The sequence below is a fragment of the Mastacembelus armatus genome, chromosome 12, assembly GCF_900324485.2.
Source record: "Mastacembelus armatus chromosome 12, fMasArm1.2, whole genome shotgun sequence".
NCBI lineage: Eukaryota > Metazoa > Chordata > Actinopteri > Synbranchiformes > Mastacembelidae > Mastacembelus > Mastacembelus armatus.
Genome location: NC_046644.1, coordinates 16,321,227 through 16,342,352, shown reverse-complemented (window position 1 = coordinate 16,342,352; position 21,126 = coordinate 16,321,227). Strand labels below are relative to the sequence as shown.

General features: G+C 40.2%; 1 protein-coding gene across 1 annotated transcript in view; it reads left to right on the top strand.

Moving 5' to 3' along the window:
• The window catches only part of LOC113125069 (carboxyl-terminal PDZ ligand of neuronal nitric oxide synthase protein), a 34,777-nt gene extending 14,761 nt beyond the window's left edge, over positions 1-20,016 (top strand). Inside the window, exons 3-11 of the mRNA XM_026298348.1 lie at positions 2,684-2,776; positions 2,857-2,915; positions 4,114-4,222; positions 5,119-5,260; positions 6,121-6,290; positions 8,190-8,351; positions 9,149-9,353; positions 10,457-10,781; positions 17,390-20,016. Of these exons, the coding sequence (XP_026154133.1) occupies positions 2,684-2,776; positions 2,857-2,915; positions 4,114-4,222; positions 5,119-5,260; positions 6,121-6,290; positions 8,190-8,351; positions 9,149-9,353; positions 10,457-10,781; positions 17,390-17,954 (1,830 nt within the window). The 3' untranslated portion in view covers positions 17,955-20,016. The remainder of the gene's footprint in view (positions 1-2,683; positions 2,777-2,856; positions 2,916-4,113; positions 4,223-5,118; positions 5,261-6,120; positions 6,291-8,189; positions 8,352-9,148; positions 9,354-10,456; positions 10,782-17,389) is intronic.
• Positions 20,017-21,126: the final 1,110 nt, after the last annotated feature.

The following is a 21,126-nucleotide window of genomic DNA, read 5'->3' as shown; positions in this document are numbered from 1 at the left end:
GCTGCCTGACTTTGCTGCAGTCAAAAATTGTGTGTCAGACCTTGGGTGTGTATTTGTCACCGCATCCTTCATTGATTCAATTATGTTTGTCTGATAACAATTTATGTCCTTTTGTCATTTTCATACCTCTGTGTCTGCCTACTAAAACATCTCAAAATCGTTGTTCTGCTCAGTCGCCTTCCTTTGAATGGCCTCATCTCAGTTTTTGCCCCAGAGCAAATACTGTGGATCTTGCACAGGGCCCATAAGTATACTGCAGTAGAAATGAACCTGCACCTGATTTTTGGTTTCGCACTTGGACACTTTCCTTTCATCTCACCACTGAGTGTACTATTTCACGTATCAGCATGAATATTTTTTTTATTCCACCTCTTTTAAAGCCTTGCAACATTTCTATGGTGTTTTCCTCCTCTCTCTGTCTCTCTAAACCTGTTCTCTATTTAATCAGTTCTTGCACGACTCAGTTCTGTATAATTAAAGACTGAAACTTTAATCACTATGGATCCAGGACAAGGGGAGCAGGGCATTTCAAGTAAATACGAGCAGAAAATGAGCATGAAAGAAAACATAGAAATGAATGTAACAAAATTCACTTTGTCATGATACTTATTTGCTGTAAGTCTGTGCAGATATTTACAGACAGTGAGGACAAATCAAAGCCAAACTATCTGATAATCATGTCTGGTAGGTTGCTCATAATGTTCAGCTAATTGTTTCACTGCAACATTGCATAGCTGGATTAAAAGGTCAGAGTTTGCAGGAGGTCCTTACATAACTACAGCTGTTAATGCACCTCTTCTCATCCTGTCTCCTCTTCTCAGCTTTCCTCCGCTATTTCCAATCTTCTTACTCTTGTCTTGCCTCCATTTTCATTAAACCCTTAAAATCTTACTTTTTTCTTCCTTCATCAGGATGAAAACCTTCCTCTCTGCTGTCTGTGTATTAGCGTTTAGCAGACTATGGTAAGCAGCCAAATGGACAATTATTTTCTGGGAAACGGCCAGCTCCTCCGGGAGGTGCTTAACATTCTCTGCAAGAGATTTGAAAAACGTCAAATTGTCCAATCTTTTACTGTTCGCCCTAATGCTGAACACTTGATGTGATTAAAAACTGTGGGTCCAGATCTCAGTTTTGGCGAGATTTCATTTACTTTATAGTAAAAACCTTTGAGATTAAATCAAATGTTAAAGCTGCAATAACTGATATTTTATTAATAGCATATCAAGTGGCAATGTGAAAACCACATGACAGCATGAATGGGAACTCTCACACTGATGAGCCTACAGAGAATTATCACTGTAATGAGCAGCACCCTTCGAGGTCGCAGAGTTTTATTGTGTTTCAGCTCACTAGTTATCGGTTTGGCTCACTACTTTACCATTTTGGTTTATCTCATCACTCCTGCTGTTTTCTTAAAACTCACTATACACTATCTGCTCAATATGTAAATTGAATTGGCAGGTAGCTGGTGAATAAAGTAGAGCACTGAGCTGCTAAAGAGCCTGGTATTTTCCTTAGAAGTTGTCAGAGAGCAAAACCAGCTGAAAGAGAGTGAATATTGGGCTTTAACTGTTTAAGCTTCAACCAAAAAGCAGCGCACATTGCTGGCTTGTTTGATCTCATATAGGCCACTGTATGAAACCAACTTTATGTTCAGTGAAACACCTGTAAAGCATTTTGTTTCATGATAGATGGCTATGGCCAGACAGTCACACTGTAAGCCTTGACAGCTGGTTGCTAACAAGACCTGAACCATCCTTCATGTTTAGAAGTGACACTGATTCGAGTCGACAGGCCAGACTTACTAAGTTCCTCAGTAGAGAGCCTGGCCAGCTGACAAGGTACAAGCGTGTTAGTCACTCAGTGCAGTTGCAGCTGTTGTATACCACTCAGCAAACAGAATGGAGACAAACCCGAATCCAGGGCTTTTTAGTTCAGTGTAATTTGGCTGGTGCAGTTTGTTTTATTTTTCTCACACAGAACTACGTGATAATCTCCTGCCGCTTTTAGTTTCTGACAGACTTTATCAGCCATGTGACTGCTTCTCAAGAGCTCTGCTGAATATTTTAATGCCATTACCTGCATAGAATAAAAGTCAGTATACAGACAGATGTTGGTGATTATTACTTTCATCATTGCAGTTTGAATTGTCTTCATCATCCAACTTTCCTGGTGTCCTTTGGTTTTCAGCAGACAGTGAAAGGTGTCTGACAGATCAGTGCTCTTACTGTGAGCTGCCAAGCTATTTAAATTCCTGATATGTTAAAGTGCCCCACAGATCATGTTTTAATGCTGACAGATTGTTCCCACTTATTTCCTTAATTTTGTCAGCATGCCAAATGTGCAGCAGCACATATTGTACACTCAGGCCACACTTACTGCAGTGAAAACGTAGAGTAATGGATGAGAGCGTGTGTGGCTGCATGTCAGAATGTACACTATAGTGTAGAGGTGAAACAATTAGCTGAGCAGCTTTAGGTTCATCTGCAACAATTCTGATTAATCACGTCATTGTCATTTTCCAAGCGTAAATCCTCTAATTTACTGGTTACAGCAGCTTTAGTGTGAGAAGAGTTCTTGTTTTAAACTATGCTGTTGAAGTGCAATAATTGTACTTTATTTTATTTTATGATAATAAAATGTTTTTGCTATTCCATGTATGTCTTTTTATCTTCTTTTCTAGTATGAATTCAAGGCCAAGAACATCAAAAAGAAGAAGGTCAGCATTGCTGTGTCTGTGGACGGAGTTAAGGTGATGCTGAGGAAGAAACAGAAGGTAAGTCACTGATAATACACAAAAAAAATCCAAATGAATGTACCATTTTGTTTAAATAAGATGATCTGTTTCTCACACAGAGGAAAGAGTGGACATGGGATGAGAGCAAGATGCTAATCATGCATGATCCCATATACAGGTTAGTAAGACCTCTATCTCTGACAAATGACTATGGTCATGAAATAAAAAAACAAAATTGAAATTTCATCCCTCTTCCTTTTTTTTTAATGTACCCAGGGGATGAAACTGTCTGATATTCGTGCCAGTCTGTTCTTTGTACTCTGCATGTTCTTGTCTTTAACTGAAGTAATTACGTCTGTCAGGAAAAATTATGTCCTCCGGTCTCTGTGGATGAAAGTCTTGCTTTACAGACCGTGCCAAAGTCCTGCACTGGGTCAAGTGCCCACAAAAATAATGTGTAACTGTCAAAACATATATTAGTTGATAGTTTAGTATGAACTAAATGCAACATGAGATCATGCGTTTTATATTATATATACATCTCACCACCCAATTCATGATCAGCTCAGAACTGAAAATGCTGCTGGGCGACAGTAATGAGTCACTTCAGACATGTGGACCAATGATTACCACAATATCAGTTATCTTTGTGTCACTTTGTATTACATCAATAACAAGTGGGAGCTGACTGCACATCCGAATGGATTATGCAAGATCATCATGTCATCATGTGAGCCCTGTGCTCAACTTTATATAGTATCTAATTTTTTAGCGGGAGCATTATATTCTCAGATTACATCTGGTGTTTTGGGACCATGTGTACAATAAGATAACCTTTTCATGGAAATTGTTGCAGCCACTTAGACTCATTGCATGAACTTGTGTGACTGAGATTTGTGTGCATGTGTGTTTGTAAATTATGTAAACATCTGTGGGAGAATCTTATTTTATTTGGCAAAGCCACACCTCATTAAGGGACCATGTGTGCATCTTATAATTGTCCTTGCTTGTGTGTGTGTGTTGTGTTGTGTTTGTGCAGTGGGGATAAATGGTACACTCTCTACCATGTGACTTTCAGTCATGGTCATAATTTGGTTGCCTGGCTCCCAGTGGAGACATTTTATAGCAGTGGAGCTGCAAATGGAGATGCAGGTCTGACCCTCAGCTCTTTTCGTTTACTGCAGAGTGTGTCAGTGAGGGGTGAGATGAGACAGCATATTTGTACAGCATGAGACACAAGGAGTATAAGTACTATAGTGGTGTAAGATATTATAGTCTAGTCTTTCGATTTGATTTATGCCTGGGTTTTTAAATGCAATTTGTCTCACATTTTAAGGCTTGTGTATTTCAATTCAAATCTTTTCCATATTTTCTAGGATTTTCTATGTTTCTCATGACTCCCAGGACCTAAAGATCTTCAGCTACATTGCCAGGGATGGCTCCAGTAACTCCTTCAGATGTAATGTCTTCAAATCCAAGAAGAAGGTAGAGCAATAATCCACCCATACAGATACAGATGTTCACACTTATCCAAGGTGTTTTTGCAGCTGCTTTATAAACGTGCACAGACTGGAGGGAATATAGAAAAAGAATCAGTTTCTGCAGTGTCTACTTTAAGTAATAAAATAAACATTTGGCAATTACACAGGGAGAAAACAAGAAGACAAGGTAAAAAATGTGACAGTTCCAGCGGCATGACTAAGCTTTTAGCTAATGCAACCATTAGATATGTTGTATTTTGAGTATGACTCTTTCCTTTTATCTGAAAAAATCCAAGCACTTTTTCCTTTAACACCAAATTTGTGGCTGTCATTGCTCTTTGTTGTAAATCCAAAACCCCCAGCTGAAACAATCAGTGTGACCGTGGGGCATACAGTTTTCTCTGTCTAGCTGACTGTGATGGAGGAGATGTTTACATTCTGCCTTCTGCACTCTTATCTTTTATTCAACAATTAATTTCCTGATTTTTGTCAGCTCAGTTAATCAATTTTGGTTTTAAATTTGATTGTAAATTCAATTTCCTGAGGGTTAGTCAGTAACGTTAGCTTTGCACTGCGGATCCATAACCTGCATTGAATACAGAATTGACACATTTGAAGATAAGGATTACAGCAGCATGTTTCAGACTAACCTTTTCTCAGTCTTAGCTGTTTTCATGTGTGTTGCTGCAGCTGTTGCAACTTTCTGTCCTGGCTCAGAGACTTGGTATTGTCAGTCAAAAGACTACAGCAGGTGATCTCACTGTTTAACTAAAGCAGACAGGAGGAGCTGATCAGTGAAATTACCTGCTGTGGTGATGCATGCATTTGGCTTACAATTGATTACATCTGCTCTAAATAATGACCTCTCATCTTCATCTCTCTTCCTCCTTTCCCCATCAGACCCAGGCCATGCGTATTGTGCGGACCGTAGGACAAGCGTTCGAGGTGTGCCATAAGCTCAGTTTGCAGCACGCTCAGCAGGAAGCAGACGGACAGGCGGATGGAGAGAGTGACAAGTCCATGGAGGAGCCCAGCAGTAATGGTGAGGATGACCTTCAAGTGTTTATGCTCATCTGTTGTGCACAGTTTGGCCTGTGCAGAGTAAATTCTAATGCACATTTTTGGTATATGGCAGTTGATTTTCATTACAGCAGAGAATTGTACAAAAAAACAAAAAATATGATTATTATAATATATGAAAATAAAATATTTAAAGTTATCAATAAAGTCCTGGAAATTATACCTTGCACCTGACTCTGTGAGCCAGAGTCTGATTGCATTCTGTTTAGTTTTTCATTAGCCATGTGCAAACACCTGCTACTTGCCTGAGCCTTCAAACTGTGAGGGAATAAACTTCAGCCAACAAATATGCAGATATGCCAAACAGAAAAAATACAGCATAACACAAAGCCAACTATGTTATTGAATAATCCATTGGATGTGTCTTTCACGCAAGTTGAACTAAAAAATTCTTTATTGGTCATTTTGGTTCCATGACAACCATGTTTCTCCTGGCTAAAGCTCGACCTTTTCCTTGTTTAGTTTGATTACATGCCTCTTTGTGACCTTAATGGAACCATCAAACCTATCAGCTCTGATTTATCACAGCGATCCAACAATAGCAACACACATACTGTATGTGAACAAATTTGAGGAACAGTATTGAGCTAATGGGGATCTCAGTTCTCTCTGAGGTCTTGTGGGTGGAAAGTAACGATGAGAAAGTTTCCCATGATTACACCTCCCATGTCATTGGACAACAGAATGGATGACCACCCGTTTACACAAACTTTTACTCTATATTGTAATGTAGTCATATACACTGAAACAGAGACGATATATTAAATTGAACACAAGTAAACCTTGGAGGGGATGTTATGAATCTTGTGTATTCCTCTGTAGGCTGTAAACTGACAGAGGCAGAGCGAGGGGAGGAAGAGGATGGCGGCAAACGTGGAGGAAGACGAGGAGAAGATCCTTCAGCTGGTGCTTCGCTGTGTGAAAAGGCACTTAGTGAAATTCTGCAGAGTCTGGCAGAACTGAACATGGTCAAACCTGGACAGACCATCATAGTAAGATATACACACAGTGAAATGCTGTGGGCAAAAACATTCACAAGGTCTAATCAACCCTACCATATAGAAACTAGCAAGCTATAATAATTTGCTCATTTGCAAGCAATGGAAGGTAGTTAGCCTAGTTTGCTAAAATAATGTTTTCTTTCCATCATACCTACAGTGAAGATTCCCCTTTGTTCCTTGTACCCGCAGTGAAGCAGTAGCCACAGTTTTAGGGAAGCAGACAGAAGCAGTGTGAACCAGGTTATTTGGTTCACACTGCTTCTGTCTTTGTGGCTACAGGACATTGGTTTTACTGTCTTGATACTTTGGCTTTACTGGTGTTTTGATGCTGTTATCTGGACATATTGCTGCCAAATGGCTCATTGCACTAAGAACGTACAGTATAATGCCATTGGACTAAGACAGTACGGTGTAATGCTACTGAAGCTCCTCACCAGAAAATTGACGGCCGTTCTCTGTGACTAACTTGGCAGTAGATAATGATATAGATAAAAATACATTTACGCATTTTAGTTTCACTTTGTTTTACATTTGGCAGGCTTTGAACAGTTATGAACTGACAATTATATTTTGCTATTATTTTGGCAGTGACAGAATGACATGTGTAGAACATGGAGGCTTTAGTCTGTCATGATGTGCTCCTTTGGATTTGTCATCACTGGTTATCATGCTGCTAAAAGAGAGAGAGTGGGACTTGAGTGGGAAACCTGAATAGTCCTGCTGGTTGAGAAAAGGGGACACCTAATCCCAAAAACCCAGCCTGTTCCCTTTGATTTTCAAGAAACGCCATCATAATACCACGAGGGGTTCATGAACATCTGCTCCATGGAGATAAGCAAAGAGCGAGGGAACAAATATGAGAGAGAGGAAAAAAAAAGACTTGGAGGAATGAATAATTAGAGATCAGGATAGCAGAAAGGAAGACTGGCCAAAAGATACAGTGTACGTGAGACGGTGCTTGTGTTGGTGATTGTATGCACAATACGCAAGAGTGTTATTAGTTATAAACAGATAGGACATTTCAAATAATTAGTCATGTAGAGGCACTCAATTTGTCAATTAGCATGTTGTGTCATTGCACTTATACCATTATATATGTTTGTGTGTACACATATATACACATACAAACAGACTGTATGTCAAAACATTTATATCTCCTTCTAACTAAATGATAGGGTCTACTAGACCATACATAAAATGTCTACATGCTTATAAATGTCAATTAATGTCTGTTGGCTAAAGAGGGTCTCTGTCTAACAGATATTTATAATGTCAAGTTAAAGCCTTTGAGTTTTTTCTTATTTAGAAAAGCTAAAGATCTTCTGATAAAGAAGGCACCCTGTATGTGTCAGAAGCTCTCAGTTGGATGTTGAACACTTTACCGTGTGCTACCTCGCCCTCTGGTGGCTAAATGTGGGGGTTACAATACCCCAGTAAGTAAGTAGTTTTGTATGAAAGCAGTAGCACTGTGTGATTATACAGACACGGACTTTATGTTTTCACATATGACTGAGACATTTTCTCATTAAAAAGCTACTTATGGAATATCCTGTGTGTCCAGGAAACATTTATCTTACTATATCCTTGGAGTTAGGAGACAGAGATGCACAGACTTTGAGAAAGAGTGTATGATGCAGTGATGAGCTTGGGGATTATTTTCACTTCTGGTGTAATGGTACAGTGGGACTCCAGGGAGTTAGAGATCAGTGGGACACAGAACTGGTCTCAGGGACTCAGGGGACTGGGAGGTTCCTGTCTTTGTTTTTTTTTGTTTGTTTTTTTTTTTTTTAAATGGTGTCACATAATTATTCCCATCATTTCAACCTATGTTTTTGTAACCATGATCTTTCCTTGAATAAAATGTGTATTTTACTGTGTTTCTACCATCAGGACTTAGATCGAAGGTCTCTCTTCACTGTGACAACCCAAGGCATTACTCCCAGCAGCCCTTGCTCTCCATCTCTCACTCCATTGGCATCACAGCACTACCTGCAGCTTCTTCAGCAGCAGCTACAGCAGCAACAGCAGCACACACAGGTGGCTGTTGCACAGGTAAAAAAAAAAAAAAAACACACCAAGAGTTACAGTATACACAGAGGCAGGTTGTGTAAATACAGAAGAAGGAATAGCTGAAAACGCAACTGGAAACTGTCTTTGAACCCTAGACTGAATTATACAAGTTCATTTTGGCTCCTTATTTAAATTTAAAATTTTAATCATTTTGTAATAAATCAAATTTTCATTTGTCTTCATTCCAAATTGAAATTTTACAGTATATATCTCAAATGCAAATCATGTTTTTGCTGTGGCATTGTCAAGATAGAAGCATTTTTTTCACAGGTGCCTCCTCAGAATGTGTAGTGCCCACACTTGTACTCTGCTTGAGGCTTAAACACACTCAGGGTGCTGTGTTTGAGTAGAGGTGATCTGAATGCAACCTGTATGAGTTCCATGACTGCCATGTTATCTCTATGTGCTATATATCTTATACTGATGCTCCACTAGGTGGCAGCACCTACACAGGCATGGTTGGTTACAAAACCCAACCTGTACTCAAAGAAAACTCTTGTAACAAAATATCTTTCTGGGGTAAGAGATTTATCAAACTCCTCTAAAATAAAAACAATATTTTTTACGCAACTGCAACACAAATGCATCTTTACTTTAGTATTTCATGTATGATTCAGTTGATTGACCTGCTACATCAAAATCAATCCTTTTAGTTAATGATAAACCTAAAAAGCCTTGTCATTATCAGTTTCTGTGTTGGGATTATAGATGTGGATCAGTATTAAAGCAGAAATTTTCACTCACCAGAAAACATGCCTTGCTCTTTGGTCCATCTACAGGTGCAGCTGCTGAAGGATCAGATGGCAGCTGAGACCACTGCCCGTATGGAGGCTCAGGCCCGGGTCCACCAGCTGCTGCTCCAGAACAGGGACTTGTTGCAGCACCTGGCCTTGCTCGTGCAGCAGCTAAAAGAGCTGGAGGCCCGTTCCCCAAAAACAATTCAGCCAGGGAATCCACAGCAGGAGCCTCAAGCTAATGGACACAGTAAGTGACTGGAGGGGAGAAACCGTATAATCCTTTAGACAATCTATCAGGTCAGGTCTCCTCTGTGCTGCATGCAGTCATACCCCTGTTGGCCTGGGGATAATGTGGACTATGACTCCTCACTGCATTTCTGGCTGCAAACATCATCAGTTGTTTGATGGTGCAGAAGAACAGCTGCCAGTGGTTGAAGTGCGCTCTGCAGCTGAGCAGAAGTGCTTTTCACTCTGTGCCCACGGGGCATCCTTAACATGAGCATGTATATCTGTTCTGAGGCATGTTCTTTTTTATGATGAAGATCTTTATCATAGTGTTAAGGCAGATAATGGCTGAATGATCATCAAAGAATGAGTGTTAGTGCTCAAGCACATTTTGGAATTTCATAGGAGCATCCTCCAATTTGCCAGTCTTTATGAACAAGCACCATTTCCTATTTTCAGATAAATGAGGTACTTTTAGATCTGGATCTAGATCCATTTAGATGTAAATGGAACATACTCTAGTTTAATGGTTTACAGTTTTTTTGTGGATAACAAGTCATATGCTATTCGATATTGTAGTTATTAAGGATCTGCAGCTGTGCTAGTGCCAATGACTGCGTGAGGCTGTAGGTACAGTGTTTCACGTGTTCACTATCTTGGTATACACAGAGTTTTGATTTTGTTAACTATTATATTGGTTCTCACAAGCCACGTGGATACACAAGGTTTGTGCCATAGGAAGATTTTTGGAGAAGTTTAACAGCAGCTTAAAAAACCCTCTATCTTGCTAAAATAATAATGAATAACCACAAACACACACACACACACACACACACACACACACAGACTTGGCAGAGTTGTGTGAGTTTGCTTTTCTGTAAGTTTATGTACATAGTAAATGTTTTAAATGTGTGTATGTTAGTTTCATGTTTTTATGAATCATGTTAGCTCTTCTGATAGAAATCTCAGACCTGACTGGCCTAGAGGCAACCACTGGTGCTGTGCAAACTCATCATAATAAGAGTCAGCATTCAGAGAGGTTTTCTAATGATACCAATGCTAACATGCAGTCGTGTAGAGTATTATATTCACTTTTTTGTCTTCTGTGTTATCTGTCTGTTTTAGATGGTCAGTCATCATGCAGCTCAGTTTGTACGTCAGCAAAGTCTTTGTCTCTAAATCTGAAGAATCACTACAGTCAGACACTGGACCAGCTCATCACCTCAGCGTCTGCTTGGCCACTCCAAACCTCAGCCCTCTCTCCTTCACAGTTGGCCTGTGCTGAGTCCTACCTCAACCTGCTCAATGTGGAAAACAGCTCCAGACCAGCTGCATCTGCCAACGGAGACCTGGACCCCTTCAAAAGGGCCAGTGGAGCAGTGGACAACAAGCCGAGCTCCTGCAACGAGACTGTCCCGTTTACACTGAGAAATTCCAACATGGATGAAAAGTAAGAGAGTCATTCTGGAGATTATTACACATAAAAAATGCAAAGAATCAAAATACACAGAATTCAAATCCATATCATGTATTGAGATTAAAACTTGATCTGTCCAATTTGGCGTTTTTGTGTTCAGTTGCATGCAGCAACTCTCCCAACATGTAAAATCTGTTGCAATAGCTGAATATTTCACTAAATGTGGCGACTCCTGAAGGGAGAAGCCAAAAGGAAAACAAGAAGGTGAAATATTCCTTTAATGTGCAAGAACATTTCTAATGTAGCACCAGTCAGTTTGTGTTTGAAGTAACCAGGCTACACACTGACATGCACCACCGGTAGCTTTGAGTGTTATTAGCAAAGAACAGCTCAGCTCAGCAGAAACAGCCTCCAGCTAATGAAATTGTGACTGTAATCAGGGGATTACAGAACACAGTGAGGAGAGGGTCAAGTTCAGACAAATAAAGAGGGGATTGCTTTTGAGTTTGAATGTGGGAACTGGAGAAACATGTTGGAGAGAATGGAAAAACACATAAACTCCATCAGCTTTAAGTCTGTCCCAGTGTTTCTCTTTCAGCTTCTGTGTCCCACTACATTTACTATTTTAAGAAGCCATTATAACTCATTAAGGGAGCAAAGACAGTAAATGGAACCATTTTCTTTGGAATAATTTATGATGAATTTGCTTTTCAGGGATGTTTGAGGCATATTTTATCTTGTGAAGAGCCTTTGCTAATGTACGTTTGAACTCATGTCTGGATGCTCTGGCGTGCAGCACACACGACACACAACGCCTTACCTTGAATGCATATATGGAGACACAGCATGTGATTACTTTTTAATGAGCTTTTAATCTTCTCCAAACCGTTGCAAAGACTATGTAGACATTTACTCCATAAATACTGCAAAGCTCTCATGCTGGACTAAGGCTTCAGTCCTTTTCCTTTTATCGCCCTCCTTCTCTTGCTCATTCTCACACTCAATTAGTCTTTTCCTCTTACTGTTTTCTCTCTCTGAAAACAACCCGCAGACAGATCTGAGGAGAGCAAGTAAAAGTTGATTTTAAAACACACAAGAAGAGAAATAATGACTTGGAATTGACTCAGCGGTGCAGTGTGTATTTGGCATGCTTGTGGAGGTTGTAATTTTATATGTCATCTTTGTTTATAAGTATGTGTGTGTGTATCTGAGTGTTTGCAGCTTAGCCAGACTCACATCCTGTGGTTTCCTGCTGCACAGACTCTCAGCCAATCCTAGATCTAGTCCCTTCACAATTCAAAACTCTACACGGCCACATATGTCCGAATATTTTTTTGACAAAAGCTGGGGAAAAAAAATAAATGAAAGACAAAAGGGAACTTCTACCCTCTTCCAAACAGAGGCATCATGTTACTGTCCATTTCCATGTGAACATTAGTTTCATCTGGGAGTGTGTTGCATGCCAAATCCTCCTTTTCTTCTTTCTTTTTCCTTTCTTCTTCTTTTTTTTGTAATTATGTAAGAGCCAGCATCTCTTTTCTGTCTGCCACTCTTCCTCTTGAACTCTTTTTCTGTTCCACTATGTTTTCTGTTCTCTGTCAGGCTTAATACAGACGCCATATCTGAGAAACCCACCACTAGGCCATTTTATGTTCTGCTTTTAAGGTCACTCCCTCCCTTTCTTTTTGACTATTATTTGTCTGTTCTCCTAAGTGGCATCGTCTTTATGTAAATAGTAATCATAACATTTTATGGTCGTCTTAAACACAAGTGACATATAAAAATAATGGAAACTCTGCCTATTACCGCACAGAAAAAGCACAGATAATCATTTTCCAGCAAGGAAACTTTTATGATAAGAGAATGACTTTGACCTTTCCATGTTTAGAAGTGTGATATAGCGCTTATGTGACTAAGCTAGAACTTTTGATATTGGTGAAGCATAGGGAGAAGAAGAGCAAAATGGCTTTGGAGAAATGGAAACTTCTTGTTATATTTTTGTTTCCCCCACCAAACTCCTTTTGTGTTACCTCTGATGTAATCACTCTTGTACCTGCTGTCCCCCTCTGCACGGCATATTTTATTGCTTCCATTTGCTTTTGTTTTCTGAATTTCCTCCACAAATCAATGTTTACAGCCTGAGTGGTTTTATTTTATGTTCTGCAAACTATGAGACACTTACTCTGCTTCCATTCTCTCTTCCTCCTCCTCCTCCTCCTCCTCCTCTCTTTTTCCTTCAGCCTCACCTGACCTCCCCTATTACATTTTTAGTGTAATTCAGCTTCTTATAACAGGGATTATTGTCCACCATGGACCGTAGCCTCATGTGCTCTCCATCTGGCCCACTGACTCTACTATACTATATGATCACTGTGTATGGTATGTTGGCACTGGGACACTGTGTCTAACCATGTATTGAGTCATGCGTTGCACAACAAACAGGAAAATCAAAGTAGGAGCAAAACAGGATGTAATAGTAGGCTTAAAATACACAATGTGGGCTTAACTCAGAACTGTGTTACTTACAACCTATCGACTCATCAACCTCTTTATGTGACAAATAAAAACAAGACTTGGAGTCCACAGGCATGCTAGCGGCTCTGTGAGGCTGTGCAGTTCTGTTTTGAACTAAATTTGCACACCATTGTGAGCTTTGACGCAAGTCAATCAAAATGAAAACATGTTGCGCAACTCTACTCTGAAACACAATCCAGTGGTGTCCATGGTGACACATCAATTGCATGATGTGTGTAACGAGTGTAGGGAAATAGCACAGAGGAGAAGAGTTTAATTTTGACTGATTAACAATCAGAGCAATAACACCCTGATACTAAGCAGATATAATGTATGGTACATTCAACATGTTATGTTAGCATGCTAACATTTGATAAGTAGCATTTGACGGTCATATGATCGTCATGCTATATGAACACCTAACTTTGTCATGTCATGTTTTCCTTTTGCATAGACTGCACTCCCTTACACTCTTTCTCTTTGGCAGGATTTTATGTTGCAGAAGCACATTTTCAAACCAATCTCATGATCTCCCCTTCCTCTCAATCCTACCCACAGGCATATCGGACCGTAATTTGGTTACAGCGATGCAATGGGACTGTAATGGATGATTTTTCTAGGCGTTTGGGTGGAGCTGGTTCTGTGGGATTTACTCCGCTCCACGCCATTGTTTAAAACAACTGTTTTTATCTCTGAACAGTTTGTGGCAGGATCTATTGTCAGACTCATGTCTGACTCAATATAATATCTGGCAAGCTGAAAAGCTGGCCTGTTAGTCCCTGCATGATAGTTAACAGGGTCTTGGTCAAGTAGGGTTGCTCTCAGCTCCTAGAATAAAATTGCTTGAATTTTCAAGTTTGGCAGACACTTTGTTCATCCGCCTACATGCTTGAAGATTCCACACAGACACATACACGTATTTTCATTTCTTTACAAAAACAAAATGATTTTACAAAAGGCCCAGTGTCCCTTCTGAGTTTGATCTGCAGAGCTCCTACTGGTTGTTGTTGAAACAGAAAGTGTTGCTGTTTTGTCATGCTATTCTTGCCTGCTTTGTTCTGTTGATTGAATGGCGAAATAAATAAGCACACTGTACTTATGAGTCATATGTGCTGCAGACACAGTGGGGGGTTCATTTTATCATCTACAGCACCTTTGTTGCTTTGGTCTGTAAATTTATTTTCATGTGGCATTTAATTAGCTCAAGACTAAACAAGTCTCTGCAGTAAATAGCCCGACACACATCTTGTGTAGTTCTTAGTCATAGATTTTTTTTTTTTTTTTTAAATTGAAATACTGCTTGTTTTTACCTTACATCTCAGATGAGCTCCCAAAGGATAGATGAGATTTAAGATGTTTTCAAATGGCTACATTGCTGTTAGCAATAATTTTCTGTTCACATTACATGTGATACAACATCTTATACTTGAGCTGGCAGTAAACAGCTTTGTGTTCATTTTGTTTCTACATATTGTGAAACCTCAAAGACAAATAGGACCCTGTGATTTTTGGCAGGTGTATTATAAAGGCTGCTGCTGGCAGCCAGTCTCCTAGTTAAGCCAAAAGGATGACTGCCCACTAAGCTCCTAGATTTCAACACTTATCAGTCCTTCTTCCTACCAATATTAGTGTTCGAGCCTCACTTGGCAGACTTTCCTGTAAGCACCAACCAAACCAGAGTTCTTTAATAACCTTGCTTGCAGCTGTGATAGCTGTGATATCAAAAGGTTTCAGGTTCCTGCATGCTTGTAGATAAATGCTAAAACAGATGTTTAGTATTGCTATCAGTCTACTCGTCCAAGTCTCTTTGACTCAGTGTTACAGCAGTGTTTAGACATAGTGGGCTAGAACATGCAAAATTACTGGTGGAAGCTTTTAAATTCTCTAGTCTTTGTCCCTTACATAGGTCCCTGATCCTCTGTAGTCTAACTGTTGCCTCTCTTTGGTACAGGTGCGAGGACCCTCTCCTGCTCATCCTCTTCCTCCTCTAACCATCCCTCATTCTCCTGTCAGTCAGCCCAAACAGACAGCCTCAACCCCCAGAGTAACACCGCCCTGCTGCCCTGCCTTAAACCCACAGCTCATGTGTTCCATCATTCCATCCCCATTCCTGTCCCTCTCATCGTTTGCTGCACCAGCCTGCCTCTCCCTAGGAGCCTGGGGAGCTCTCTGCCACTGCCTAAGCCCCTTCCTCTCCTCCTCCTCCTCTTCCTCTTCTACTCTCTACCCCCTTATCTTCCTTTATGTGAGTATTACTCATGACAACCAGCATGTGGAACAGTGTCTGTTGCACAAGCATGGAACTAGGCATGTGGTAGATGAACAGTGTGGGTGTTAGCTGGCTCCTGTGTGGGTCTCACTAGAGATTTTCTTCTGATGACAACAAAATAACCTCCATTTCCATGTGGCTGTGGTCCTGCAGATTCATAATCATATCAGCATTAATGTTACCATGGAGTCACATGTCTTATGTACAGTAGCACATGTGTGTTTCCTACACTGTTAGCACTTGTTTTGTCTCTCATGGTTTCTGTCACAACAGAAAAAGTGTCCTTTGAACACTTGGCATTTTTTTTCTCAGTGGAGGTTCAGTGTGAAAAGTAAAACTGTCAGAGCAGAGGAAGAAGGGAAGTACAGTATGTCTTGATGTACCTGTCTTGCATTCACCGTGTTTGGTGGCATTTGCAAATCTGTGTCTCACATGCATGTTTGTTTTATTGGGGCTTTCAAAATCTTTCAGTTGGAGAATATAATAAACCCAGCCTTAAGCATACAGCATCAGTGGCCTTATGTCCTCCACTGCTGTTTGACCAGCAGCCACTGGATGAGCATAAGAAAATAAACCTGTTTGAGTTATTGGCTAACAATAACTACCAAAGAGTCTGTCAATAAGTAAATTATTGGAATCGTTTCTTATTCACAATCAGAAAAATAAACCAGAAAGACGAATAAACTAATAAGGATCATGAAATAGTTTCCTGCCGCATTACCACAAAATAATAATCATACTTTAAAAAGTAATCCTAATGACCTGCTCACTGATGTGATAGTTCACGCACAGTATCAGTATAGACTCTGCAGGTTCATTTTCATTTTTTCACATTCATTATACACCAAGATGACATGGACTTATAATTATACTTAAGTAGAAATATGTAATAATAAAAACTGCTAATTATTGTATTTAGTCATAACCCAAAGTATTAGACAAAATCTGATGATGAAAATCACCAAATCAGGATTCATCCTCTTAATAGCTAATAACAAGTGATGATATTGTTGCTGCTGATACTGTGTCATTGGAGTGAGAGGAGTTGAACTTGACTTGTCCCATGCTGTTTGTGCCATTCTACTTGTTGGAATTAGACATAATGGATAATAACCTAAGATGGTTTTCCTGCTTCGTGCTGTTACTATAGTTGTCAACACCGTCCTTGTACAGAAGCAGAGACAGTAAATACATCAGCAAGCCACATAACTTTATTACTGAGAGCAGAATTCAACCACAGACCGGATTTCACAGGAGAATGAAGTTAGCAGCAGTATAATGTGGAGGGGAGGAGTCAGGGAGGAAGCCAGGCTTGTTAGCAGGTGTGTGTCAGGATTCATTTTTCCAAGAAAATGACTGTAACCACTGTGTGTGGTTGTGCACACTGGTGTGTTGCTGCATTACTGTGGTACTATCAGGAAGACTGCAAGGTAGCTATTTTTGGTCTATGTGTGTAGGCGGAGGGGAAAGCCTTACAGTTCTTTTCTCGCTTCCTTACCCTCAGTCCTTTTTTGCTCTCTTTTTTTCCCTGTCCCTCTATTTTCTCAGCAGGGGACCTGTGGGATGTAGATAAGTCCCAGGGCAGATGAAACAACAGGGAGCCTCAGGCAAAAAAGAGTTACTGCCTTGTGGTGTAACGTCTTATATCAGAGTGCTCTCAGGTTAATGGGGTATAATCTGACTGATGGAGAGGAAACTGGCTTCTGGCTTATTCTTGTGCTCATTGCTACAGAGAAAAGAATCTGAATTTAAATTATAATAAATAAGGATGATAAAATGGATTAACTGTGAAATTTGAAACATGTTGTCCAACTTTTTGTCAGACTGGCCTAACCAGACCTTCTCTTCTTACTTGCAGGTTTAAACAGATGATCCCTAAACTTGACCCGCCTCCACCCTCTCTGAACCGTAAGCGGGCCAGCAGGACCTTGTCTCCGGGGTCAGAAGTCACATCTGTCCCCGCGCCTGGAGAGGTCTCCATTAATGATTCCGCCCCCAGCCGCAGCAGTAGCCTCTCATTCCCAGACATCACACCCAGCTCCCTGTCATCTGCTGATTTCCACTGTCTCAGCAATGGTGAGAGCAGCTCCTGTTCGGCCAGTGAAGATTCTGGCGTTCGCTCTGAGACCAAGTCACTGCTGTCACCCCTGCGTGATGACGATGATCTGTTCGGGGACCGTGGGACATTTTTAACAGCATCCAGTGGCTGCGGCATTCCCCTGGAAGAGAGAAATGAAGCCATCCTCGCTTCCTCTGAGTCATATCCTGCTGATGCCCCCACCCTCACCTCACATGCTGACACCTATGAGCACCCGCTGCCCTTCTCCTCTCCAATGAATGATACCCGTCTTCACATCAGTTTTTCTGAGGATGAGCTGCTGGAGAGCAGCCTGGAAGACCCTAATGTCCCACAGCGGAGTTAGGATGATTTGATGGGCCCCTGGAGACTTTTCACTATGTTCTTTAATCAGCTTTTAACGCAATACTCACTGTCAGCCCCCCTGTGTTTGCATGGGGCTCATGTAATTATTCCGGCCACTTGTGACACAATACACATTGCCAGCTCTTGAAAAATAAACTATTGTATAAATTATTAGCCAATAGACAGATTTAGTATTTTTGTAACAAAATTATCTAATTTACTTTTTAGTGACTAGAATGTTAAGCAGAAAACATGTAGCAATCCTTGCACTGTTAAAGTCGCACATAATTTACCATAGAATTTGAAGCCAATGAGGGAACACACTTTATTTTTGCTAGTAGTCAACGTTAAAGCATTATTTTGTATGATGCTTCGCTGTGGTGCAAACTGTTATAGAAATGTAATTTTCTGCAGATTTCAGTGATGGCCCTGAAATTGTGGGCGATGTTGGGAAGAGCCTCGCCTTCTGTAAAGCACCTGACCAGATGATGGATGGAGAGAAAAGAACAAGAAAGTCAGTAGAGGGGAAAGAATAGAGGATAGAAGTGAGCTGATCTAGTTGAGTTTTGGTGTATACACATCCATTTGTGACTGTGTAGTATGTTTTTATATTTATCAGAGCTGAGTGGGTTTGAGTATGTTACGTGCTACTTGTATTTTGATTCTGACTTGTAGGCCTTAAAGCAGTGCTGGAAAAGTTATTGTAAGGGTACATCATTTTATATTCTGCATTGCATTGTTTCTGTATATGTTTAAACTGAAGGAAAGTGATTTTTAGCTTTGAGAAAAAATATAGGAAGGATACAAACCTATAGTGGGGAGTCTCAGACTCAGTGGGATGATATTATTGGGGATTCACAGAGGGTCTTGAACAAACACAGCTGAGTGGAGGGATTTTCTCTTTTCTGACATCCTCTTTGTGAAATCCTAAATGACCAAAAATCTATTTTATTTAGAGCTCTAGGGAATCATTAAGCTAAAAATGTTTGAAACACATGCAATATATATTCTCATGGGCATGTAGTTTAATTTAAATGTTGGGAACGTTGTTTTACTTCACTGATGTGAAGTGTATCAAAAGAGTTGCAGTGATTATCAGCAGGAAAAATTATGACTAAATATTTTGACAATCAGCAAATTATTTGTTATTATTACAGTTTGCTGTTTTTCTCTTAACTGAGAAACTAATCTGCAGATTACATGCTAATGAAAATACTTATATCAGTATAATTTAGCATGTCATTAAATATGTAGCTGTGCTAAAACATGTATGAATGAAGGAGTGGAGTGATGAAGTGATTGAGATAATAATCAGCAGATGACTTGATAATGAAAAAAAATCCCCTTTTTTCCATGCAGGCAGTAACTGGAGGACTGTGATTCTAGTGGTATAACCTATGAGATAGAAGTGGCAATAAGTGGTTTTGAAAGAGAAAGAAGAAACAGCAGAGACATGAGGAGAGAGGTGGTCTAAAGGTGCGAGTGTAAAATGCCCGCAGGCCAAGCTTTGTACACTCAGAGACGAGGCTTTACTCAAACATCACATGTGGCAGGGAGCTATGACAGCAATAAGACACGGAAAATAAAAATAATAAAGAGTAGTTGTTGAAGAACTTCAGCATTTACCTGTGTTTTTTTTCCCCCCCCAGTGTTTTACTGTTATATGCAGCATAATCTTGTTTATGTTGTGTTGCACACAGGATGCAGGGGAAATGATTGTGTATGTAGATGCTGAAAGGAGCCACTGCATGTCATGTGGTTACCTGCAGGCTTCTTCATTTTCTTTTATGTAACTTCCTGTAGCTAAAGTACAGTAAATGTAATTTTAGCCAGTGAAACTCTTCATCACTCACATGTACAGAGGCAGCAGAGGAAATCATAACTAGCAGATCACACTGGATTCAAACCAGTAACAGTGCAGCCATAGTTTAAAAAAACAAAACAGCTGTGCTTGCTTCATCTCTGTTAGGGAACAACTGTCTGCTCAGCTCTTCTATTTACTTTAACTGCATTTATTATGTCTCTTTACATTCACATTTACCATTAAAAATTTGTTTCTCAAACTCCTCCACATAAGCATAATATTTTCAAGGCTCATAGAGACTTTCACTTCCTCTCAGATGTTCTGCTCCCATGGGCACCATCTCTGTTGTCTGAGCTGACCCTGCAGTTTCTGCTGTCACTGCAACACAGGAACAGCTGACCAACAGGCTTAAGGCAGTAAAGAAAATAAAAAGAAGAAATAACATAGAAAGGGATTTGACCACAAGGTGTAAGAGTTATTTCCTCTGCACCGCTCTGATCTCAGAAGTGCAAACACCACCTCTGATCCAGGATAAACAAGAGAAATAAAGTGTGTGGTGGTTTCATTTGTGGCGCAGGAGCCCATTTCTGCATACACCCTCATGCCCTCCTTCAACTTGGAATTCCTAAACTTATTAATCAATACTGCAGGATGTCTCAGCAGCTCAGGATAGTAGAGAGCTTCTCTCTTTTCTCTCAGAGGTGCCCTCCATCTGAGTGCTCGGTCCCCGAATGCATCTGATCTACGATCCATCCTACGTACCTGCAAAGAGCCAGATGTGGGTTGGAGACCCACGGTTAACCTTGGGTCTGTGGTTTTATATCACTGCCTTGAGTAGATGTCATCCTCTCTTATGGGCCCATTAATGCTGCAGAAAAGCCATTAATCTTTGTGTAGTCAGGGGATCAAAGCACTGTGTGTGAGGCTAGTTATCACAGACAGGGATGAGCTCACATAAGTCTGATCAGTGGAAATAAATACTGCCAGGTTTGGCCTTTTAATTTTATTATAAATGTCAAACAAGTCAGTAGATCACTGAGTAATCTTAAATATTTCCCTCCTTATTAACATTAATACATTAAGTGAAAGCATACTTTCTCCAGCTTTCATTACACCATACAACACAAACATGCTATAATATATAACATGTTTTTCCAGGAAGGCTGTGTGGTAGCAGCTGTTATGTTGGAAAACCTATAATTCTACCAAACATGGTCCTTTCCTGATATTTCTTATCTCTCCTCTATCTTTTTTTAGAAGATTATACTGTAGCTGTGCAGCCCCAGACCCCCGGCAAGTAAACAGCAGGATATTGTAAAAGTGTACTGATATTGAATGAATCACTTCTGTCCAGGAGGTCACGACTGCT